At 36.7% G+C, this 22,304-nt stretch overlaps 1 protein-coding gene across 1 annotated transcript in view; it reads right to left on the bottom strand.

The window, feature by feature from the left end:
* The window catches only part of LOC141547596 (vomeronasal type-2 receptor 26-like), a 31,481-nt gene extending 9,636 nt beyond the window's left edge, over positions 1–21,845 (bottom strand). Inside the window, exons 1-3 of the mRNA XM_074275982.1 lie at positions 21,789–21,845; positions 20,236–20,454; positions 18,367–18,490 (exon numbers count right to left, since the gene is read on the bottom strand). Of these exons, the coding sequence (XP_074132083.1) occupies positions 18,367–18,490; positions 20,236–20,454; positions 21,789–21,845 (400 nt within the window). The remainder of the gene's footprint in view (positions 1–18,366; positions 18,491–20,235; positions 20,455–21,788) is intronic.
* Between the last annotated feature and the right edge of the window lie 459 nt (positions 21,846–22,304).

The following is a 22,304-nucleotide window of genomic DNA, read 5'->3' on the forward strand; positions in this document are numbered from 1 at the left end:
AAGCTATTTGAATATAATAAAGATGACAATACTCCCCAAACTAATCTATTTATTTAGTGCTATACCAATCAGACTCCCAAGAAACTATTTCAATGACCTAGAAAAAATAACAACAAAATTCATATGGAAGAATAAAAGGTCGAGAATTGCAAGGGATCTAATGAAAAAAAAAACTGAGATGAAGGTGGTCTAAGTGTACCTGATCTAAAGCTATATTATATAGCAGCAGTCACCAAAACCATTTGGTATTGGCTAAGAAATAGACCGGTAGATCAGTGGAACAGATTAGATACAAAGGAAAAAAAAGGGTACATCTATAGCAATCTAATCTTTGACAAACCCAAAGATACCAACATTAGGGACAAAAATTCATTATTTGGAAAAAACTGTTGGGAAAACTGGAAATTAATATGGCAGAAATTAGATATGGATCCACACTTAACACCATATACCAAGATAAGATCAAAATGGGTCCATGCTTTAGGCATAAAGAATGAGATAATAAATAGATTAGAGGAACAGAGGATAGTCTACCTCTCAGACTGTGGAGGAGGAAGAAATTTATGACCAGAGGAGAACTAGAGATCATTATTGATCACAAAATAGAAGATTTCGATTACATCAAACTAAAAAGTTTCTGTACAAATAATACTAATGCAAACAAGATTAGAAGGGAAGTAACAAATTGGGAAAATATTTTTAAAAGCAAAGGTTCTGACAAAGGTCTCATTTCCAAAATATATAGAGAACTGACCCTAATTTATAAGAAACCGAATGATTCTCCAATTGATAAATGGTCAAAGGATATGAACAGACAATTCTCAGATGAAGAAATTGAAACTATATCCACTCACATGAAAGAGTGTTCCAAATCACTACTGATTAGAGAAATGCAAATTAAGACAACTCTGAGATACCACTACACACCTGTCAGATTGGCTAAGATGACAGGAACAAATAATGATGAATGTTGGAGAGGATGTGGGAAAACTGGGACACTAATACATTGCTGGTGGAGTTGTGAAAGAATCCAACCATTCTGGAGAGCAATTTGGAACTATGCCCAAAAAGTTGTCAAACTGTGCATACCCTTTGACCCAGCAGTGCTACTGCTGGGCTTATATCCCAAAGAAATACTAAAGAGCGGAAAGGGACCTGTATGTGCCAAAATATTTGTGGCAGCTCTTTTTGTTGTAGCTAGAAACTGGAAGATGAATGGATGTCCATCAGTTGGAGAATAGTTGGGTAAATTATGGTATATGAAGGTTATGGAATATTATTGCTCTATAAGAAATGACCAGCAGGAGGAATACAGAGAGGCTTGGAGAGACTTACATCAACTGTTGCTGAGTGAAATGAGCAGAACCAGAAGATCACTGTACACTTCAACAACAACACTGTATGAGGATGTAATCTGATGGAAGTGGAAATCTTCAACATAAAGAAGAGCCAACTTACTTCCAGTTGATCAATGATGGACAGAAACAACTACACCCAGAGAAGGAACACTGGGAAGTGAATGTAAATTGTTAGCACTAATATCTGTCTGCCCAGGTTACATGTACCTTCGGAATCTAATGCTTATTGTGCAACAAGAAAATGGTATTTACATACATGTATTGTATCTAGGTTATATTGTAACACAAGTAAAATGTATGGGATTTCCTGTCATCGGGGGGAAGGAGTAGAGGGAGGGGGGGATAATTTGGAAAAATGAATACAAGGGATAATATTATAAAAAAATATATAATAAAAAATTATTTTAAAAAATAATAAAAAAAAATAAAAAGCTATTTAAAAAAAAGACAGCTAGATAGCATGTTGATACAGTAGGAGCCTTGGAGTCAGAAAGACATGATTTGAAATAAAACTTCATATATTTACTAACTTGTGTGACCCTGGACAAATCATACAACCCTGATTGTCTCAAAAAATAAAAATAAAAAATACCCTTCTTTCAGGAAATTCATACAGTCTATGAATTGTAAAGAATTCTTTAAAAAAAAAACATTAAATATTCAAGCTATCAGACCACTAAGATTTTAAGATTTCCAATATCAATTGATAATACTGAATTAAGTTTGTAGCAACTTTTTGTATTGGCAAAGAACTGGAAACTGAGTGGATGCCCAGCAATTGCAAAATAGCTGAAAAGTTATAGTAAATAAATTATATGAAATATTATTTTAAGAAACAATCAGCAGGATGACTTCAAAAATTTCTGGAGAAACCTACATGACCTGATGCTAAGTGAAGTGAGTAGAACCAAGAGAACATTGTACATAGCAACAACAAGATTATGTGATGATCATCTCTGATGCACATGGTGATTCAGGCCAATTCCAATAGACTTGTGGTGGAGAGAGTCATCTGCATCCAGAAAGAGAACTATGGGGACTGAATATAGATTGCAACATAGTATTTTTACATTTTTGTTATTTGCTTGCTTTCTTTTTCTTTTTTCCTTTTTGATCTGATTTTTCTTGTGCAGCATGATAAATATGGAAATATATATAATAGAACTGCACACTGTTAACATATATTAGATTACTTGTTGTCTAGGAGAAGGATGGGAAGAAGGAAGGGAGAACAATTGGGAACACAAGGTTTTCCAAGGGTGAATGTTGAAAACTAACTTTGCATATATCTTGAAAACAAAAAGCTATTATTTTAAAAAAAAGAAAAAGAAAAAGAAAACACTGAATTAATTGCAAGGAACCAGACAAGGAAGGAGAAACACTTGATCCACTGGAGAATTATATATACCTTTGTAAAAATGGTACAATATCACCATCATTATTCTCAAGAATTAAGAAAGGATATTACCAGATACATTTTATGAGGGAAATAAAGCCCACTGTTCAAATTAAAGAAGTTAAAACACTGGTGATATCTTTTAAAATTATTAATATCTAATCAAAAATTTTAAATAAATTCCTGACAACTGTTTCCCAGTGATTTGCCCACCATACAATTCATTCTCTGCAATTTCTATTTAAATTAGAGATATAAAAATAGTTCAAATTTAGAAAAAAATGACATCAATAGAAGACAAAAATTATCTTATAACATAAAGAAAAAATTTAAGAAAGGAAAACAAATACTTATTCTGAAAACACTACAAAAAATATAAAGAAGCAATTTTATGGCATAATAATACATCTTTTAAAAGCTACCAAATTATGCAAAGATGTAAACAAGTATCTTTCCCAGTGAATATAGGAATAAAATTCAGATAATTAATGTTCTCCTTCATTGCTACAAAAATGGAAATGGAATTAAGAACATTGAAATAAGAGAAATTAAAACATAAAGACAGGAAAAAATATGTCCAACTATGTCTATTTTCTAATGACATCATGTTTTATTTAAAAAATAATAGGGAATCAGTTAAGGAACTAACGGAACATTAATACATTCATGAGGCAAACAACAAAATAAATCTATTAAAATTAATTTTTACATAATGAAAAGTGTTATAAAGAAAAATAAATATTATTTGAAAAAACTGAAAAATGCATAAAATATCAAAATATTTTTGGAACTATTCAAAATGCTTATGTTGACTCAATTACAAAGAATTTCTTAAAGAAATAAATTACATCTAAATTAAAAGGAGAAATAGTCTATTTTTTTCTGGATTGACTATTGTGACATAAGGAAATGAAAATAAAAGTCCAAGAATTCCAAAGGGCATACATGAAGAATAACGACAATGAGAAAGAGAAAGAAAGAGAGAGACAGAAACAGAGAGAGACAAAGAGAGATAAGAGAGACAGAATAGACAAGAAGACAGACTGACAGAGACTGAGAGAGAGGAAGGGAGAGACAGCTAAATTTTGAAGATACCGTTTTATGAATTAACAACAAATCAAGCCCAGGCCTCACAGCTTTGAAAATCAACCTCACACATGGGATGAACGCTCCCATCAAATGGAGCCGGATAGCAGACTGGATCAAAAATCAGAACCCTACAATATGTTGTTTACAGGAAACACACTTAAAGCAGGGAGATACAGAGTAAAGGTAAAAGGTTGGAGCAGAATCTATTATGCTTCAGGTAAAGCCAAAAAAGCAGGGGTAGCTATCCTTATCTCAGATCAACCAAAAGCAGAAGTTGATCTAATTAAAAGAGATAAGGAAGGAAACTATATACTGCTGAAAGGTAGCATAAATAAAGAAGTCATATCAATACTAAACATATATACACCAAGTGGTATAGCATTTAACTTCCTAAAGGAAAAGTTAAGAGAATTGCAAGAAGAAATAGACAGTAAAACAATAATAGTGGGAGATCTCAACCTTGCACTCTCAGATTTAGACAAATCAAACCACAAAACAAATAAAGAAATTAAAAAAGTAAATAGAACATTAGAAAAACTAGGTATGATAGACCTTTGGAGAAAACTGAATGGCAATAGAAAGGAATATACTTTCTTCTCAGCAGTTCATGGATCCTATACAAAAATTGACCATATATTAGGACATAAAGATCTCAAAATTAAATGTAGGAAGGCAGAAATAATAAAAATGCCTTCTTCTCAGATCACAATGCAATAAAAGCTACATTCAATAAGAAGATAGGGGTAAATAGATCAAAAAGTAATTGGAAACTGAATAATCTCATCTTAAAGAATGATTGGGAGAAACAGCAAATTATAGAACCAATTAATAATTTCACCCAAGATAATGACAATGATGGGATATCATACCAAAATCTGTGGGATGCAGCTAAAGCGGTAACAAGGGGAAATTTTATATCTTTAGAGGCTTATTTGAACAAAATAGAGAAAGAGAAGATTAACGAATTGGGCCTGCAACTTAAAAAGCTAGAAAAAGACCAAATTAAAAACCCCAAACCAAAAATTAAACTTAAAATACAAAAATTAAAAGGAGAAATCAATAATATTGAAAGTAAAAAACCTATTGAATTAATAAATAAAACCAAGAGTTGGTTTTATGGAAAAGCCAATAAAATAGATAAATCTTTGGTAAATTTGATCAGAAAAAAGAAAGAGGAAAATCAAATTGTTAGTCTTACAAATGAAAAGAGGGATCTTTCCACCAATGAAGAGGAAATTAGAGAAATAATAAGGAGTTACTTTGCTCAACTTAAGTTATCAAATTTATTGGCATAAAGTGAAATGGATGACTTCCTCCAAAAATATAGGCTTCCTAGATTAACAGAGGAGGAGATAAATTGCTTAAATAGTCCCATTTCAGAAAAATAAATAGAACAAGCTATTATTCAACTCCCCAGGAAAAAATCCCCAGGACCAGATGGATTTACATGTGAATTCTACCAAACATTTGAAGAACAATTAGCCCCAATGCTATATAAACTATTTGGAAAAATAGGGGATGAAGGAGTCCTACCAAACTCCTTTTATGAAACAGACATGGTACTGATACCTAAACCAGGTCGATCAAAAACTGAGAAAGAAAATTATAGACCAATTTCCTTAATGAATATTGATGCTAAAATCTTAAATACTATGATGTTAGGATTACTAAGTGAGAACTCAGGTTGTCTGGACAGTGACAAGGTGAGAATTCAGGTTTTCTGGACAATTACAAGGTGAGAACTCAGGTTGACTTGATAGAAGGAGCAAGCTCATTGGCTGAAGTGGTTCTTCCCAGAAGTCCTTGCATTATCCCACGCCCATTCTCTGGGAGGATAAAAAGCAACAGTGGGCCTGGAAAGTGAGTCTACATGGAGAAGGATAAGAGCTGGAGGAGATTCAAGGAGAAGACTCTGAATTGCATCAGGCTTGACGGGGCTCTCTGCAGGAAGGGAAGTCACTTCTCTGGACAAGAGTTAACAGCAACTGCCTGGAGACAACGGTTCGTTACAGGAAGAAGAATCTGTCGGAGAGATTTGAGTAGAAGACACAGCAGATCTCTTCCCAGAGAGTGATCCGGCAGCTTCTAGAGACGACAGCTCGCTACAATTGGCGCCCAAAGTGGGGCAAGGACTTTTGCTTATCCTGACAAGAGGAGCTAGACCAGACCTTCGCAATTTGGCGCCCGAACAGGGACAGACACGGTCCTGATTCCAGTGGAAAAGCTTCCGATCTAGATCTCAGTCTCTCTGACCCAGAACCGTGAGTAACGAGGAAACTTTGTTAAAGATTAAGTGAGCGTGCTAATAGATAAATAAGGAACTTAACTTGTTAAGGGCTAAACCAGGAATCTCTTATAGCTGAAATGGGGCACATGTTAGCTAAATTCAATCCCTGGACCTCAGCCGACTCAACCTCAGCCCCAGAAGCAACCTCAGCTCCACCCCCATTCAGGAGTGGTACTATAGAGAGTATAATCAAGATAATTGAGGAGCAGAGTTTACTTGTAACCTGGGTACAGATTGCTAAACTCTTGGCTGCATTAAGACGCACATCCCCTTGGTTCTTAGAGGAAGAAAAGATAGATGTAGATAAATGGAAGCTAGTGGGATATGAAATGAAAGAATTTCAAGCAAAAAATGGACCTCCTTCAATTTCTGCAGAAGTATTTTATATCTACAACATAGTTCAATTAGCCTTAAACTATCAAGCAAGTTGTAGGAGAAGGAAAAGTTCTAAAAATGAACAGAGGAGGAAGTGTGAGGAAAAAAGGAAAGATCAAGATCTTTCCCTAGAGCAAGAGGATTTAAATGAGGAATTATGGTATGATTCTCTTGAAGAAGCTTCAACCCTGCCTAGAGAACAGATTATTGACAGGCCCACATCAACCCCACCTTCAGAGGTGGAGGAAGAAGGAGGGGAAGAGGCAGAAACACAAACAGAATTGCCTGTGAAGAAGCCTAAGCCTATGACAAGATTAGAAAAAGCATTGGTTAAAGCTAAGAGAGAAGGACAGGATATAAGTGATTTTATACATGCATATCCTGTGATTGAAGAGATTGACTCTGTAGGTAAAAAAAGGAGAAGATATGCACCTTTAGATTTGAATAAAATTAAGGATTTGAAAAAAGGTTGTACCCTTTATGGGGCTACATCAGCTTATGTCAAAATGTTACTAGATGGTTTGTCTTATGAAGTCCTAACCCCGAATGATTGGAAATCCATAGCAAGGACATGTCTGGAACCTGGAGAAAATTTATTATGGCTTGCGGAATTTCATGAATTATGTAAAATTCAAGTCAGATGCAATTTGGAAATAGGAGTTAACACACAATTCACTTTTGAGCACTTAGCTGGTGAAGGTCAGTATGGAGAGAATTCGGAACAGATTAATTATACCATGACAATATATGAACAAATTGCTAAGGCTGCAATAAAAGCTTGGGGTGTCCTTCCTGGACAGAAAGATCGTGGAGAGGCTTTCACTAAAATACAGCAAGGTCCCAATGAACCTTTTGCAGATTTTGTGGGACGTTTGCAAACTGCTGTCAAAAGAACTATTGGAGAAAATTCAGCTACAGAAATAATGACCAGACATCTGGCTAAGGAAAATGCCAATGAGATTTGCAAAAGAATTATATGGGGATTAGACAAAGATGCTCCTTTAGAGGAGATCATAAGACGCTGTGCTACAGTGGGAACAAATGCTTTTTACACCCGGACAATGATGAACGTTGAAAGACAGGGTCCCTCCTGCCAAGGGACTTCTAGAGAAACTCGGCGATGTTTTCAGTGTGGAAAAATTGGACATCTAAGAGCTCAGTGTAGATATGGCGATACAATGAGAAGACAGGGTGAGAGAAGACCTAAAACCCCATGTCCAAAATGCAACAGAGGACTCCATTGGGCATCAGAGTGTAGAATAATTCAGGGAAATGGGATGAGGGGCCCAGGTCCAGGGCCCCAGGCAAAAAAGACTTGGGGCATGATGGCAGCTGATGTTATACCCAAAGAGCCTTTAGAAGGTCAGGACTCTGATGTGATCAACCAGCAGAAAAGCAATCACATGGCAGAAAGGGATTACCCGATAAGTGAGCCAAAAGGCAATCAGATTGCAAAAATGGATTACACTTGGGGAGAATACAGGCCTTTTAAACCAACAGGACTGTGTCCAGTGCAAACAATTCCAATGTAATTGCCAGATGATGAGAAGAGATTTAGAAAGTGGTAAATAGAAGGTAATTAGATAGGTTAACTGCCTGGGAGAGAGGGTTTCCTTGTATTTCTTCAACAGGAGAAGGAATCAGATGGGTGCCAACAAGTCGTATTTGCCTTGCCATCAGAGAGAGACAGAAAAAGAGAAAGACTTCAAAATAAAGGAGAAGATCTAAGAAACATCTTACACTGAAAGAGCATGGCTAATAAAAAGACTGTTAAAGAACTTTAAAACCATCAGGAATCATTGGACTTCCTCACACAAGATGAGACTAATGGACAATGGACTTATGGACATTTATAAATTTTCAATTTATGATTATGTTATATACTTCTAGAATGTGTTATGTTATTATGTTACTATGTGCTTATGTAATTTATGTAATTATCTGTAATACTTCCCATATTGATGGATTTATGTTTCAAGGTCATGACTGTCCTATGTTCTAAATCAAAAGAAAGGGGGAGATGTTAGGATTACTAAGAGAGAACTCAGGTTGTCTGGACAGTGACAAGGTGAGAATTCAGGTTTTCTGGACAATTACAAGGTGAGAATTCAGGTTGACTTGATAGAAGGAGCAAGCTCATTGGCTGAAGTGGTTCTTCCCAGAAGCCCTTGCATTATCCCACGCCCATTCTCTGGGAGGATAAAAAGCAACAGTGGGCCTGGAAAGTGAGTCTACATGGAGAAGGATAAGAGCTGGAGGAGATTCAAGGAGAAGACTCTGAATTGCATCAGGCTTGACGGGGCTCTCTGCAGGAAGGGAAGTCACTTCTCTGGACAAGAGTTAACAGCAACTGCCTGGAGACAACGGTTCGTTACAGGAAGAAGAATCTGTCGGAGAGATTTGAGTAGAAGACACAGCAGATCTCTTCCCAGAGAGTGATCCGGCAGCTTCTAGAGACGACAGCTCGCTACAATTGGCGCCCAAAGTGGGGCAAGGACTTTTGCTTATCCTGACAAGAGGAGCTAGACCAGACCTTCGCAATTTGGCGCCCGAACAGGGACAGACACGGTCCTGATTCCAGTGGAAAAGCTTCCGATCTAGATCTCAGTCTCTCTGACCCAGAACCGTGAGTAACGAGGAAACTTTGTTAAAGATTAAGTGAGCGTGCTAATAGATAAATAAGGAACTTAACTTGTTAAGGGCTAAACCAGGAATCTCTTATAGCTGAAATGGGGCACATGTTAGCTAAATTCAATCCCTGGACCTCAGCCGACTCAACCTCAGCCCCAGAAGCAACCTCAGCTCCACCCCCATTCAGGAGTGGTACTATAGAGAGTATAATCAAGATAATTGAGGAGCAGAGTTTACTTGTAACCTGGGTACAGATTGCTAAACTCTTGGCTGCATTAAGACGCACATCCCCTTGGTTCTTAGAGGAAGAAAAGATAGATGTAGATAAATGGAAGCTAGTGGGATATGAAATGAAAGAATTTCAAGCAAAAAATGGACCTCCTTCAATTTCTGCAGAAGTATTTTATATCTACAACATAGTTCAATTAGCCTTAAACTATCAAGCAAGTTGTAGGAGAAGGAAAAGTTCTAAAAATGAACAGAGGAGGAAGTGTGAGGAAAAAAGGAAAGATCAAGATCTTTCCCTAGAGCAAGAGGATTTAAATGAGGAATTATGGTATGATTCTCTTGAAGAAGCTTCAACCCTGCCTAGAGAACAGATTATTGACAGGCCCACATCAACCCCACCTTCAGAGGTGGAGGAAGAAGGAGGGGAAGAGGCAGAAACACAAACAGAATTGCCTGTGAAGAAGCCTAAGCCTATGACAAGATTAGAAAAAGCATTGGTTAAAGCTAAGAGAGAAGGACAGGATATAAGTGATTTTATACATGCATATCCTGTGATTGAAGAGATTGACTCTGTAGGTAAAAAAAGGAGAAGATATGCACCTTTAGATTTGAATAAAATTAAGGATTTGAAAAAAGGTTGTACCCTTTATGGGGCTACATCAGCTTATGTCAAAATGTTACTAGATGGTTTGTCTTATGAAGTCCTAACCCCGAATGATTGGAAATCCATAGCAAGGACATGTCTGGAACCTGGAGAAAATTTATTATGGCTTGCGGAATTTCATGAATTATGTAAAATTCAAGTCAGATGCAATTTGGAAATAGGAGTTAACACACAATTCACTTTTGAGCACTTAGCTGGTGAAGGTCAGTATGGAGAGAATTCGGAACAGATTAATTATACCATGACAATATATGAACAAATTGCTAAGGCTGCAATAAAAGCTTGGGGTGTCCTTCCTGGACAGAAAGATCGTGGAGAGGCTTTCACTAAAATACAGCAAGGTCCCAATGAACCTTTTGCAGATTTTGTGGGACGTTTGCAAACTGCTGTCAAAAGAACTATTGGAGAAAATTCAGCTACAGAAATAATGACCAGACATCTGGCTAAGGAAAATGCCAATGAGATTTGCAAAAGAATTATATGGGGATTAGACAAAGATGCTCCTTTAGAGGAGATCATAAGACGCTGTGCTACAGTGGGAACAAATGCTTTTTACACCCGGACAATGATGAACGTTGAAAGACAGGGTCCCTCCTGCCAAGGGACTTCTAGAGAAACTCGGCGATGTTTTCAGTGTGGAAAAATTGGACATCTAAGAGCTCAGTGTAGATATGGCGATACAATGAGAAGACAGGGTGAGAGAAGACCTAAAACCCCATGTCCAAAATGCAACAGAGGACTCCATTGGGCATCAGAGTGTAGAATAATTCAGGGAAATGGGATGAGGGGCCCAGGTCCAGGGCCCCAGGCAAAAAAGACTTGGGGCATGATGGCAGCTGATGTTATACCCAAAGAGCCTTTAGAAGGTCAGGACTCTGATGTGATCAACCAGCAGAAAAGCAATCACATGGCAGAAAGGGATTACCCGATAAGTGAGCCAAAAGGCAATCAGATTGCAAAAATGGATTACACTTGGGGAGAATACAGGCCTTTTAAACCAACAGGACTGTGTCCAGTGCAAACAATTCCAATGTAATTGCCAGATGATGAGAAGAGATTTAGAAAGTGGTAAATAGAAGGTAATTAGATAGGTTAACTGCCTGGGAGAGAGGGTTTCCTTGTATTTCTTCAACAGGAGAAGGAATCAGATGGGTGCCAACAAGTCGTATTTGCCTTGCCATCAGAGAGAGACAGAAAAAGAGAAAGACTTCAAAATAAAGGAGAAGATCTAAGAAACATCTTACACTGAAAGAGCATGGCTAATAAAAAGACTGTTAAAGAACTTTAAAACCATCAGGAATCATTGGACTTCCTCACACAAGATGAGACTAATGGACAATGGACTTATGGACATTTATAAATTTTCAATTTATGATTATGTTATATACTTCTAGAATGTGTTATGTTATTATGTTACTATGTGCTTATGTAATTTATGTAATTATCTGTAATACTTCCCATATTGATGGATTTATGTTTCAAGGTCATGACTGTCCTATGTTCTAAATCAAAAGAAAGGGGGAGATGTTAGGATTACTAAGAGAGAACTCAGGTTGTCTGGACAGTGACAAGGTGAGAATTCAGGTTTTCTGGACAATTACAAGGTGAGAATTCAGGTTGACTTGATAGAAGGAGCAAGCTCATTGGCTGAAGTGGTTCTTCCCAGAAGCCCTTGCATTATCCCACGCCCATTCTCTGGGAGGATAAAAAGCAACAGTGGGCCTGGAAAGTGAGTCTACATGGAGAAGGATAAGAGCTGGAGGAGATTCAAGGAGAAGACTCTGAATTGCATCAGGCTTGACGGGGCTCTCTGCAGGAAGGGAAGTCACTTCTCTGGACAAGAGTTAACAGCAACTGCCTGGAGACAACGGTTCGTTACAGGAAGAAGAATCTGTCGGAGAGATTTGAGTAGAAGACACAGCAGATCTCTTCCCAGAGAGTGATCCGGCAGCTTCTAGAGACGACAGCTCGCTACAATTGGCGCCCAAAGTGGGGCAAGGACTTTTGCTTATCCTGACAAGAGGAGCTAGACCAGACCTTCGCAATTTGGCGCCCGAACAGGGACAGACACGGTCCTGATTCCAGTGGAAAAGCTTCCGATCTAGATCTCAGTCTCTCTGACCCAGAACCGTGAGTAACGAGGAAACTTTGTTAAAGATTAAGTGAGCGTGCTAATAGATAAATAAGGAACTTAACTTGTTAAGGGCTAAACCAGGAATCTCTTATAGCTGAAATGGGGCACATGTTAGCTAAATTCAATCCCTGGACCTCAGCCGACTCAACCTCAGCCCCAGAAGCAACCTCAGCTCCACCCCCATTCAGGAGTGGTACTATAGAGAGTATAATCAAGATAATTGAGGAGCAGAGTTTACTTGTAACCTGGGTACAGATTGCTAAACTCTTGGCTGCATTAAGACGCACATCCCCTTGGTTCTTAGAGGAAGAAAAGATAGATGTAGATAAATGGAAGCTAGTGGGATATGAAATGAAAGAATTTCAAGCAAAAAATGGACCTCGTTCAATTTCTGCAGAAGTATTTCATATCTACAACATAGTTCAATTAGCCTTAAACTATCAAGCAAGTTGTAGGAGAAGGAAAAGTTCTAAAAATGAACAGAGGAGGAAGTGTGAGGAAAAAAGGAAAGATCAAGATCTTTCCCTAGAGCAAGAGGATTTAAATGAGGAATTATGGTATGATTCTCTTGAAGAAGCTTCAACCCTGCCTAGAGAACAGATTATTGACAGGCCCACATCAACCCCACCTTCAGAGGTGGAGGAAGAAGGAGGGGAAGAGGCAGAAACACAAACAGAATTGCCTGTGAAGAAGCCTAAGCCTATGACAAGATTAGAAAAAGCATTGGTTAAAGCTAAGAGAGAAGGACAGGATATAAGTGATTTTATACATGCATATCCTGTGATTGAAGAGATTGACTCTGTAGGTAAAAAAAGGAGAAGATATGCACCTTTAGATTTGAATAAAATTAAGGATTTGAAAAAAGGTTGTACCCTTTATGGGGCTACATCAGCTTATGTCAAAATGTTACTAGATGGTTTGTCTTATGAAGTCCTAACCCCGAATGATTGGAAATCCATAGCAAGGACATGTCTGGAACCTGGAGAAAATTTATTATGGCTTGCGGAATTTCATGAATTATGTAAAATTCAAGTCAGATGCAATTTGGAAATAGGAGTTAACACACAATTCACTTTTGAGCACTTAGCTGGTGAAGGTCAGTATGGAGAGAATTCGGAACAGATTAATTATACCATGACAATATATGAACAAATTGCTAAGGCTGCAATAAAAGCTTGGGGTGTCCTTCCTGGACAGAAAGATCGTGGAGAGGCTTTCACTAAAATACAGCAAGGTCCCAATGAACCTTTTGCAGATTTTGTGGGACGTTTGCAAACTGCTGTCAAAAGAACTATTGGAGAAAATTCAGCTACAGAAATAATGACCAGACATCTGGCTAAGGAAAATGCCAATGAGATTTGCAAAAGAATTATATGGGGATTAGACAAAGATGCTCCTTTAGAGGAGATCATAAGACGCTGTGCTACAGTGGGAACAAATGCTTTTTACACCCGGACAATGATGAACGTTGAAAGACAGGGTCCCTCCTGCCAAGGGACTTCTAGAGAAACTCGGCGATGTTTTCAGTGTGGAAAAATTGGACATCTAAGAGCTCAGTGTAGATATGGCGATACAATGAGAAGACAGGGTGAGAGAAGACCTAAAACCCCATGTCCAAAATGCAACAGAGGACTCCATTGGGCATCAGAGTGTAGAATAATTCAGGGAAATGGGATGAGGGGCCCAGGTCCAGGGCCCCAGGCAAAAAAGACTTGGGGCATGATGGCAGCTGATGTTATACCCAAAGAGCCTTTAGAAGGTCAGGACTCTGATGTGATCAACCAGCAGAAAAGCAATCACATGGCAGAAAGGGATTACCCGATAAGTGAGCCAAAAGGCAATCAGATTGCAAAAATGGATTACACTTGGGGAGAATACAGGCCTTTTAAACCAACAGGACTGTGTCCAGTGCAAACAATTCCAATGTAATTGCCAGATGATGAGAAGAGATTTAGAAAGTGGTAAATAGAAGGTAATTAGATAGGTTAACTGCCTGGGAGAGAGGGTTTCCTTGTATTTCTTCAACAGGAGAAGGAATCAGATGGGTGCCAACAAGTCGTATTTGCCTTGCCATCAGAGAGAGACAGAAAAAGAGAAAGACTTCAAAATAAAGGAGAAGATCTAAGAAACATCTTACACTGAAAGAGCATGGCTAATAAAAAGACTGTTAAAGAACTTTAAAACCATCAGGAATCATTGGACTTCCTCACACAAGATGAGACTAATGGACAATGGACTTATGGACATTTATAAATTTTCAATTTATGATTATGTTATATACTTCTAGAATGTGTTATGTTATTATGTTACTATGTGCTTATGTAATTTATGTAATTATCTGTAATACTTCCCATATTGATGGATTTATGTTTCAAGGTCATGACTGTCCTATGTTCTAAATCAAAAGAAAGGGGGAGATGTTAGGATTACTAAGAGAGAACTCAGGTTGTCTGGACAGTGACAAGGTGAGAATTCAGGTTTTCTGGACAATTACAAGGTGAGAATTCAGGTTGACTTGATAGAAGGAGCAAGCTCATTGGCTGAAGTGGTTCTTCCCAGAAGCCCTTGCATTATCCCACGCCCATTCTCTGGGAGGATAAAAAGCAACAGTGGGCCTGGAAAGTGAGTCTACATGGAGAAGGATAAGAGCTGGAGGAGATTCAAGGAGAAGACTCTGAATTGCATCAGGCTTGACGGGGCTCTCTGCAGGAAGGGAAGTCACTTCTCTGGACAAGAGTTAACAGCAACTGCCTGGAGACAACGGTTCGTTACAGGAAGAAGAATCTGTCGGAGAGATTTGAGTAGAAGACACAGCAGATCTCTTCCCAGAGAGTGATCCGGCAGCTTCTAGAGACGACAGCGCGTTACACGATATTAGCAAAAAGACTTCAGAAAATCATCCCCAGGATAATACACTATGATCAAGTAGGATTTATACCAGGAATGCAGGGCTGGTTTAATATTAGGAAAACTATTAGTATAATTGACCATATTAATAATCAAATTAATAAAAACCATATGATTATCTCAATAGATGCAGAAAAAGCATTTGATAAAATCCAACATCCATTCCTACTAAAAATGCTTGAGAGTATAGGAATAAATGGATTATTCCTTAGAATAATCAGGAGCATATATTTACGACCGTCAGTAAGCATAATATGCAATAGAAATAAACTGCAACCTTTCCCAGTAAGATCAGGAGTGAAACAAGGTTGCCCACTATCACCATTACTATTCAATATAGTACTAGAAACTCTAGCCTCAGCAATAAGAGCTGAGAAAGAGATTCAAGGAATTAGAGTAGGAAATGAGGAAATCAAACTATCACTTTTTGCAGATGACATGATGGTATACTTAGAGAATGCCAAAGACTCTGCTAAAAAGCTATTAGAAATAATTCAAAATTTCAGCAAAGTGGCAGGATACAAAATAAATCCACATAAATCCTCAGCATTTTTATATATCACCAACAAAATGCAACAGCAAGAGATACAAAGAGAAATTCCATTCCAAACAAATGTTGAGAGTATAAAATATTTGGGAATCCATCTACCAAAGAATAGTCAGGAATTATTTGATAAAAATTACAAAACACTTGTCACAAAAATAAAGTCAGATTTAAATAATTGGAAAGACATTCAGTGCTCTTGGATAGGCCCAGCGAATATAATAAAGATGACAATACTCCCCAAACTAATCTATTTATTTAGTGCTATACCAATCAGACTCCCAAGAAACTATATTAATGACCTAGAAAAAATAACAACAAAATTCATATGGAAGGATAAAAGGTCAAGAATTGCAAGGGATCTAATGAAAAAAAAAACTGAGAGGAAGGTGTTCTAAGTGTACCTGATCTAAAGCTATATTATATAGCAGCAGTCACCAAAACCATTTGGTATTGGCTAAGAAATAGACCGGTAGATCAGTGGAACAGATTAGATACAAAGGACAAAAAAGGGTACATCTATAGCAATCTAATCTTTGACAAACCCAAAGAGACCAACATTAGGGACAAAAATTCATTATTCGGAAGAAACTGTTGGGAAAACTGGAAATTAGTATGGCAGAAATTAGATATGGATCCACACTTAACACCATATACCAAGATAAGATCAAAATGGGTCCATGCTTTAGGCATAAAGAATGAGATAATAAATAGATTAGAGGAACAGAGGATAGTCTACCTCTCAGACTGTGGAGGAGGAAGAAATTTATGACCAGAGGAGAACTAGAGATCATTATTGATCACAAAATAGAAGATTTTGACTACATCAAACTAAAAAGTTTCTGTACAAACAATACTAATGCAAACAAGATTGGAAGGGAAGTAACAAATTGGGAAAATATTTTTAAAGTTAAAGGTTCTGACAAAGGTCTCATTTCCAAAATATATAGAAATCTGACCCTAATTTATAAGAAATCAAACCATTCTCCAATTGATAAATGGTCAAGGGATATGAACAGACAATTCTCAGATGAGGAAATTGAAACTATATCCACTCATATGAAAGAGTGTTCCAAATCACTACTGATCAGAGAAATGCAAATTAAGACAACTCTGAGATACCACTACACACCTGTCAGATTGGCTAAGATGACAGGAACAAATAATGATGAATGTTGGAGGGGATGTGGGAAAACTGGGACACTGATACATTGCTGGTGGCGTTGTGAAAGAATCCAGCCATTCTGGAGAGCAATTTGGAACTGTGCCCAAAAAGTTATCAAACTCTGCATACCCTTTGATCCAGCAGTGCTGCTATTGGGCTTACATCCCAAAGAAATACTGAGAAGTGGAAAGGGACCTATATGTGCCAAAATGTTTGTGGCAACTCTTTTTGTAGTAGCTAGAAACTTGAAGATGAATGGATGTCCATCAATTGGAGAATGGTTGGGTAAATTATGGTATGAAGGTTATGGAATATTATTGCTCTGTAAGAAATGACCAGCAGGAGGAATACAGAGAGGCTTGGAGAGACTTACATGAACTGATGCTGAGTGAAATGAGCAGAACCAGAAGATCACTGTTCACTTCAAAAACAATACTGTATGAAGATGTATTCTGATGGAAGTGGATATCTTCAACATAAAGAAAATTCAACTCACTTCCAGTTGATCAATGATGGACAGAAACAACTACACCCAGAGAAGGAACACTGAGAAGTGAATGTAAATTGTTAGCACTACTGTCTATCTACCCAGGTTACTTATACCTTCGGAATCTAATACTTAATGTGCAACAAGAAAATGGTATTTACACACATATATTATATCTAGGTTATATTGTAACATATGTAAAATGTATGGGATTGCCTGTCATCAAGGGTAGGGAGTAGAGGCAGGGAGGGGATAATTTGGAAAAATGAATACAAGGGATAATATTATTTTAAAAATTATTCATGCATATATACTGTGAAAAAAATTATAAAAAAAAAAAATAAAATAAAATAAAATGACTTGCTAAAGGTAGTTACTGCTGATCAGCCAAGGTGAGTGGGTAGAATGAGACACTACACTCCAGCTCTCAGAAAAATATGGGAACAAACAACTCAAAGAAATGAAGTATTTAAAAAAAAAAAGAAAAAGAAAAGAAAAAGAAAATCAACCTCACATGCACTGGGACCAGATGGGGTATAGCCAATTTTTATTCATTTTGGGGGGAATCCAAGTTTCCTAGAGTCAAGACTCCAACCTTCTGAAAATAGCTTTTCAAAAAACAATCTCCCTCCAGGACTCCAGTTAATCTGATAATCTTATAAATTTTCATGAAGATTAACTCTGGAGGCCAGACCCCTACTCTGAAAACAAATGCAGCTATGCTTAGATGTTTTTTAGGTTTTAAGTTTTGTCCTATTTCCTTTAGGAATGAAAAAGTTTAGAAATAAGTTTTAGATTAAGATTTCCTAGAGGAATGGGGAAAATTCCGATTAGGTTACATGGGAAGCATTAGGGATTCCCATGGTAGTAAAATCCTGGTGGATTCTGCTCAGATAGATTTTTTGCATCTTGAACGAGGGGTTGCTCTTGATAGTTATAGTAATGACGAGAGAGCATATGGAATGCAAGGGACTGATTAATTGCAGTGTTATTTTAACTCAGAAATTATTATTTTGCCAATCAAATGTCACTTCAGTTTAAGATAACACAATAGAATGTCTATTACTTTGGGAGAAGAACAGTTTATCTTTAGGAACCTACCAGTCTGGTTGGAAATCTTCCCTTCAGGACACGGGGTGCAAGCAAAGCAGCAGATGGGTTGGTTTTCAAGAGATGTTTTCTTGAATCCAGGGCCACATTTCACACTGCACATGGAAGTTGGAGTCTGTATTTCCACAAGACAAAGGGAGAAAATGCTATTGAAAGGACTGCTGAAAGGTGGATTTTGTGAGGAAATGGTGACTTCAAAGTTCTCCTATAGAAGCCAGTTAGAAAAACATAATTTCAATTGTGTAGGACAAGAATGATCTAGTTCTCACTGGAGAATTTATATTTTCATCTTATATTTTTATCTTTATTCATATGAATAAAATTCTTATCATTTTATCCCCAGCGAACAAGCCCAGATCACTAGACTCAATCAAGCTCCTTGATAATTTTTAATTTTAATAATTTGCTGGCTTATTTTTTCCCAAAAGTACCATTTGAAGTCTTAACTTCATTCCATTTTTAATTGGTTCTATTGAAACAATTAATTGACCACACAAGTGGGAACATTTTGTTAATTTTCCCCACCAAAGTAGTGGGAGGTTTTGTGTGTGTGTGTGTGTGTGTGTTTTCATAAAATACTCAGAATGTTTCAGAGAATCATGACTGTAGAGACTATTCATCATAATATATCAATTACACAGTAATTATATGTAAATTGGCTGAACTTATTCTTGGGTTGACCCTTCGAGGCTCTGCTTCAGACTATTCTGAAGGGTGGAATGGAATTTATTCAATTGCATACAAAGATAAAACTGTATATATACATATATATATATATATACATATATTTACAATCTGCAGAGAATACAGAATCACAGCATTTAAATTAAAAAATCTCTAAAAGGCCATTATTTTTTCTTGGGGACACAAACTCGGATTAAACTATTTATATAGATATAATAATCCAGATATTATAATCATTCTATGAGATCAGGTTTCTTAGGGAGCTTCTGGAGGCAGCTTTAGTTTCAATTCAGTTCAATAATCCCAAAATGTAGCCAGGATTTAAAGTCCTAATCCTTTATTGTCTCTTCTAAAATCTTGTCTCCTTTACTTGGGGCTCAGCTAATTTTCTGGAGGACTTCCTCTCTCCTTGCTTCACAAGAGCTCTTGTCTGAATGTCTCCAGCAAGCACAAACTTCACTATGAATCTCCTGGAAGTAAATCCTAATTTTGAATCTCTTGAAGTCCCTGAGTGGGCTTGTCCTTTAGATTTGTGAATCTCCTGGACTTCCCAATCTCCCCACTGACTCCTAGCTCTGAATATCCTGGAACTTCCACTGGGCTTGTCCTCTTATATGCTCTTTTAAAGGTGTGAAGACTAATGTGTGAACCAATGAGTGAACTCCTTTAAAGGCATGAACTCTTTAAAGGTGTGAACTAAGTACATTGCCTTGTCTCAAGTTCTGACCCATAACATCTCCCTTTTAGGGCAGATCACTCATGGTGAACCATGCTAAATTAGATAATTATATCAATTCCAGTGATTTAGCACCTTGTAAGAATCCTAACATATAATCTTCTGTAAATAGGTCCCTTTGAGGATTAATTTTCCTCTATACTGTACCCTATTATTATTTTTCAAACTTGACCACTTGATTTAGTGTATTTCAAAATTCAATTAGTTTTAACAATTCAAATCTTTATGTAACTTAAGTGGAAAGAATATGCAAGTGGGACTGAAAAAAAATCAAATAACTCCTTTATTCAGAGCAAAAATGAAGAATGAGTGGAAGTTAGTACCCTATCACAAACATTTCCAGTGTCTGTGGGGAAAATCTTGATATCAATGAAGAAACAACAACTGTCCAGGAAGCTAAAGAGTCAAAACGATAAACTTCATATTCATTGGCCCCTTACCTGATGGAAATCTTCTGGCCAATCTATGTCTTCTTCCTTAATGGTGAATCTCTGAGCAAGAGGATACACTTCACCCACTTTGACCAGTGTCTCAATCTGACCAGGAAAGGATTTATAATTTAGGATATCATAAGCCTCAGCAACTGGCTTGGTTCCATTCCAACATGACTCATCATTGGCATTAATGACAGAATTGATACACTTTAGAAAGTGGTGGAGCTGAAGGCAAGGACAGGCGATTGTTAGCCTTTGCAGAAAGAAGAATTTATGACGATGTCACAAGATTGACTATCAATGGAAAACAGGCATATTTTTTAAATTTTTTACATTAAAACAACATATATTCTAATATATAGTGGATGCTTAAGAAACGTGTGATGATAAACTAGATTTTACAGGAAATCTTATTTCTTTACAAAAGAAACTAGAATAAAAAATACAACATAAATCTCTGAAGAAGTTAATAAGGTCAATTTAAGAATAAAGGAAAATTTGACATTCAGAGTGATGCAATGCATTTTTTGGAAAATTCTGTCCTTCAAAAGATATGAAAAGAAGAAGGATTCCAAAAGAAGAAATTATGAAAGGACTTTCAGAAGGACAAAGTGTAGGAAAATGAAAAACTAATACAATCTGAGAAAGATTGGAGAAGCATAGTTTTCAATAAAAGCTAGATATTTATTTGTATCACTCAGGTTTTGATTTTCATACATCAAGGAATATTTTCAAAAAAATTTCACAGTGGGCAACAAAATGTAGAATGAGAAAGCTGAAAAAATAAATCTACATTGTTCTCAAAGAGAAATTTCCTGAAAAGACATTAATATTCTAGGGTGAAAAGAAAGAATCTATTTGGTCAGAAATAATAATAATACACATTTTTGTTCAGTCATTGGGTCCTATCCAACTTTTCTTGACTCCACCAACTATAGCACTCATGATAGTATCTATCCATCTCACTCTCTGCCTGATCTCCTGATTTGTAAGGGGGGGAGTAGCTAAGATACTCGAGAAATATAAAGAGATAACATGAGAGAATTAATCTGAACATCTGAAAGAAACAATAATTTTTAAAAAAAAAATGAACCTCAAAGAGAAAAGAAGGAAGTATGGTTGGGAATATTAAGTTTGATGTGTACATGAGTATCATAAGTAGATTACAAGCTAATAAAGAAAAGAGGGAAATAGGTGCATTAATAAGCCTTAAGCTTCCTGCTTAAATAAAAGGAAATCATTGAAATTAGATAATTAATAATTATTTATCGGGCAATGTCAGGGTGGCTGATTAAAAGAATCCATTCTACTGAGTTTTCTCAATTTTTTTTTTTCAATCATGACTCAAATCAAATTCTGGAGCAGCACAGTCAATAAAATGTCATGAAACATTTTGTCAGCTAAGAACAAATTATAGGTTAGAAGGAAAGGTCTGTGGCAGCTCCTTGGGGCCTAAATCAGAGTGACTAATATAAAAATAAAAATAAAAAATAGAAGACAACTGCAAGAGCAGCTGCAGTGGCTTACAGAACTTTTATTCTACACCCAGATGTCCTCACTTGTATCATGAATTCTACTAGGTCATAATCACTCCCTAGGCCCCAGGTTCCCAACATTTCGAACATAACAACCAGTATATTCAAGCACCAAGAATCATACTTAAGAAAAAGGGTCCAATAATGGTTCCTCTTCATTTGGAAAAAAAAAAAAAAAAAGAAGAAGAAAGGAATGCATCATTGAAGCAAGGATATCTATATCAAAATATCTGCTATGTGGCTCTGCTATCAATCTTTATAAAAGTTAAAAGAAAATGATCAATTAGAAATTGATTAGAAATTTTTAAGTGTCAATGATACAGATCACTGGAAAGGTCCTAATTTGGAATAGATTTCATGAAAGTCTCCTGCCTCATAGACTCAGACAAAGAGAAATGTGTAAAAAGAAGCCCTCCAACATTTTCTGAAAGATTGCTCTACCAAAATTAAAATAAAGTCCTATTATCACAAATAATTTCATTATTTTTGCAAAGATTTCAATGTGATCCCAAAATGAAAAACAATCAGAAATTATATTAA

This window comes from Sminthopsis crassicaudata, chromosome 6, assembly GCF_048593235.1.
Source record: "Sminthopsis crassicaudata isolate SCR6 chromosome 6, ASM4859323v1, whole genome shotgun sequence".
NCBI lineage: Eukaryota > Metazoa > Chordata > Mammalia > Dasyuromorphia > Dasyuridae > Sminthopsis > Sminthopsis crassicaudata.